The 4,571-nt window shown below is 37.8% G+C and overlaps 1 protein-coding gene across 1 annotated transcript in view; it reads left to right on the top strand.

The window, feature by feature from the left end:
* Nucleotides 1-1,464: 1,464 nt before the first annotated feature.
* LOC139126308 (putative inactive carboxylesterase 4) overlaps nt 1,465-4,571 on the top strand; it is a 7,381-nt gene continuing 4,274 nt past the window's right edge. The window contains exon 1 of the mRNA XM_070692386.1: nt 1,465-1,952. Coding sequence (XP_070548487.1) covers nt 1,599-1,952 — 354 coding nt within the window. The 5' untranslated portion in view covers nt 1,465-1,598. The remainder of the gene's footprint in view (nt 1,953-4,571) is intronic.

The raw sequence follows: 4,571 nt of genomic DNA, 5'->3' as shown, positions 1-4,571 counted from the left end.
TTTCGAGCCGTTCTGCCGATAGCTCGACTGCTTTGAACAATACTAGTTTGATTATCAATACCGGTCTAAGCATTTAAGTGCTTCATTAAAAACGAAGTCCGGAAATCACAGAAGTGATGTATTATCAAAATCCCTTTACCAAAATAAGTGTGATTTTTGTAACAGCTGGAGAGTGTCAGAGTTTTTGTATGTATGTATGTATGTATGTATGTATGTATGTATGTATGTATGTATGTATGTATGTATGTATGTATGTATGTATGTATGTATGTATGTATGTATGTATGTATGTATGTATGTATGTATGTATGTATGTATGTATGTATGTATGTATGTATGTATGTATGTATGTATGTATGTATGTATGTATGTATGTATGTACCTACGAACCAACAGATTGCGCCAATAACTGGTTCGTTTAAAATAAAACAAAACAATGTATACAACAAGAAAAGACAAACAGAAAAATTTACATATTTTATAAGATAAAAAAATCAACAGAAAGTCAGTTTATCGCTATTGAACTTTAAAAAATTAACGGATATTGTGTGTAATACAATCCGGAAGTCAACCTAAAACAAACAAAGATTAGATAGTAAATACCTCATTCTCCAGATCATATATCAAAATATATTATTTGAGGGGAAACGTGTTCCCTTTGATACGGGCAATCGGAAAGTCCGATATAATAGAATAAACTACCCCATGGCATTTAACGTTGGCACAATGTGCCGTTGCGTAACCAACATACAAAAACATCCCTAAAACCATGCCTGAATTTTGTTGTAAAACATGACCAGACTTGTCAAATTGTCACAAAGTGTCAAAGGACGATAGAGAGTTATCGATGAATTTGTATTTTTCTTTGTGGACTTCCAAAAGTTCTCGGTGTTATACCGGCGAAGTGATAACCGGGGTCAATTTGTTTTGGCTTACAATGAACTTGAACGCATTGCCGATTTTCCTTTATCATTGTTGCTGACATGCAAACGGGGAAATAATCACTGGCCATTTGGGGTAACATTACATTAGACATGGTGTACCCAACAACAAACTGTCGCAAACACGTGGTATACCATACCAAATTCACAAATTTGCCATTTGAGACAGCGCATATTATGTGGGCCTTTTCTTAAACCATTTTTTGTATAGTGTGTTTTTTCTGTTATAATATTGTCATGTGATTGCAAACATTTTTCGACAGAATTTGAAATCGGGAAATAGAAATGGTATTTCAATACAGAACACTTAATATTCCAGGTTGTAGAGAGAAGTAAGACAAAAACATTTATTTTTTTTTCATCTGGGTACTTTTGATCTGCCACCATTCATAATGGTATGTGCCACCCATGTTGTCGTCATCTTTATTCCGGTTGACAAAGAAACAAATGAAAATATGTGTATAAGACTGTAATTTGGACGATGACGTAATCATATTGATTCATTATACCTATATAAAAAGTGGCACTATCCACAGTCCAATACGCTTGATTGACCTCTGTCATTTCTTGACACGAAGTGTACTGCATGAGATAAAAACGTCCGTGAATGCTGTAGATCGCAAGGTGCCGTATACACTAGAACTGCATACGTCAACCATGATTCCTGTGAAATTAGTTCTTCACACCGCCTTATTTATTAGCTGTGCTTTCGCCGAGGATCCGATCATAGAAATCAAATCTGGAAAACTGGTCGGAAAATCGGAGGAATTTTCCCACAAGGACGTCGACGTTCAGCGTACCGTCCAGGTCTTCAAGGGGATACCGTACGCCGAGCCGCCGGTCGGTGACCTCAGGTTTCGACTTCCACAGCCTAAAGCTCCCTGGGAGGGGTTGCACGATGCCAGAAAGGTTGGTCCGGCCTGCAATCAGCGTATTAATCCAACTGCTCCATTAGAAGAGCCTCGTTCAGAAGATTGTCTGTACCTGAACGTCTTCACGCCAATGTCCGATGTAAGTACACATTAATAGCTGGTGTGGCATTTTCTATGTAATTGTATCAGATTCGCCATTGATAATTGTACGCCAGGTTACATTCATGGGAGCGATATAATGTGATTGTACGGTGGCCCAAAACTACCTGTTCTCCGCATTCAAAGTCTGCGTCGCAATCAAATGTTTTTCTCTCACATATGTCTCTGCATTCAAAGTCTGCGTCGCAATCAAATGTTTTTTCTCTCACATATGTCTCTGCATTCAAAGTCTGCGTCGCAATCAATTGTTTTTCTCTCACATATGTCTCCGCATTCAAAGTCTGCGTCGCAATCAAATGTTTTTCTCTCACATAAGCTTATGTCTCCGCATTCAAAGTCTGCGTCGCAATCAATTGTTTTCTCTCACATATGTCTCCGCATTCAAAGTCTGCGTCGCAATCAAATGTTTTTCTCTCACATATGTCTCCGCATTCAAAGTCTGCGTCGCAATCAAATGTTTTTCTCTCACATATGTCTCCGCATTCAAAGTCTGCGTCGCATTCAATTGTTTTTCTCTCACATATGTCTCCGCATTCAAAGTCTGCGTCGCAATCAAATGTTTTTCTCTCACATAAGCTTATGTCTCCGCATTCAAAGTCTGCGTCGCAATCAAATGTTTTTCTCTCACATATGTCTCCGCATTCAAAGTCTGCGTCGCAATCAAATGTTTTTCTCTCACATATGTCTCCGCATTCCAAGTCTGCGTCGCATTCAATTGTTTTCTCTTACATATGTCTCCGAGGTATGCCTCAGTGTACGTTATTCCGCCAAGCATAATTTCTATCCAACAGCGCTATTGACAACGACGAACATTGTATCAAGTTATTTTCAATAGATTATCGATCGAAAATTTTTTTGGACGGGCCGGGCGCTCGTGTGTTGAGGTCACGTCATAAACATTTCCACAATAACCCATATATTGACTTATACACTTAAATATCAACATTGAAGGTATCCGTTGGTTTCCTGTACTGAAATTAAATCGACGACAATTTTTTTAGTTTTGGTGATACTTTTACGTACGTTTCGGCACATTTTGGCGCATTTTGGCGCCATTGCGAACGGGGGGGGGAGACTACACGCGAGTGAGCGAGACAACAATGTATCAATTTCGGACAAAAGGATATCGATCGATAACGTTCACTGCACGATTACAGTGGAGACTCTACGCCCGTTCGCCTCTGTTCTGTGTTATTCTTGCAGTTTACTGGGATTTTCATAGTTAATATTCGCCAAAATTGGTATAAATTACAACAACCTGACTGGTATTTGGTCTGTATAATTTAAGAGACGCTAACCGATTAAAATGGGTCAATATTAGACCCTGATTCTGCATATGCAAACGCTGTAAGATCGCCATTTTATTGAGGGCAAGAGCAAAAATTCAGCGATCGGAAAAATAAAATGCAACTAAAACAAGTTTCGTCGAGAAATTCAAAAAACTAAAACGACAGCAATTTTGTATATATATCAAGGAAACACCGTGCCACTTTTCACTATAATTGGTTCAGAATTGAGAAATTTGAACGAGCGATAGTTGTACGGTCTGTTCTGTACATTAAACGCAATTGTTTTTCTATGGGAAATCGAGCAGAGTAGACACATCGTAAAATGAAAAATACATCTGAAAAAACCGTTGGTTTAACTTTTTCATTTCGCTGTTATTTTTTATAATATTTGGTATGACACATATCATGAAGGGTAACTAAAACTCTATGGTTTTATATTTTTTAGTTTCCTTCTTTTTTTATGAAATGACGAGTTGAAGATCGTTTTGCTGTTGACTGTGTTTTTACTTGATTTTGCATATGTCTCTTATCGCTTACGTATTTTTGGGATTTCCTTGTGAAATTCTTCCCAAAATATTATAATTGTAAGGGCAGCATATACGGGAAATAGGACCTGTTGCTCTTTCATTAATATTTAGATGTGCAGCAAGGAAATACGGCGAAATTTTCAACATGACGCGGGAGGTGAAATTGACTCTCCGAACGCGCACTCCACGTATGTGTGGCAAAAATTCGGGACGCTATATACCGTACAAAATGGGGCGCCTTTGGGCCGTAGTGCACTACGTGGAGTGCGCGTTCGGAGAGTCAATTTCACCTCCCGCGTCATGTTGAAAATTTCGCCGTATTTCCTTGCTGCACATCTAAATATTAATGAAAGAGCAACAGGTCCTATTTCCCGTATATGCTGCCCTTACAATTATAATATTTTGGGAAGAATTTCATAAGGAAATTCCAAAAATACGTAAGCGATAAGAGACATATGCAAAATCAAGTAAAAACACAGTCAACAGCAAAACGATCTTCAACTCGTCATTTCATAAAAAAGAAGGAAACTAAAAAAAATAAAACCATAGAGTTTTAGTTACCCTTCATGATATGTGTCATACCAAATATTATAAAAAATAACAGCGAAATGAAAAAGTTAAACCAACGGTTTTTTTCAGATGTATTTTTCATTTTACGATGTGTCTACTCTGCTCGATTTCCCATAGAAAACAATTGCGTTTAATGTACAGAACAGACCGTACAACTATCGCTCGTTCAAATTTCTCAATTCTGAACCAATTATAGTGAAAAGTGGCACGGTG

Source organism: Ptychodera flava, chromosome 3 (assembly GCF_041260155.1).
Source record: "Ptychodera flava strain L36383 chromosome 3, AS_Pfla_20210202, whole genome shotgun sequence".
NCBI lineage: Eukaryota > Metazoa > Hemichordata > Enteropneusta > Ptychoderidae > Ptychodera > Ptychodera flava.
Note: the sequence above shows the minus strand (reverse complement) of the source record. Positions and strands in the feature narration are given on the sequence as shown.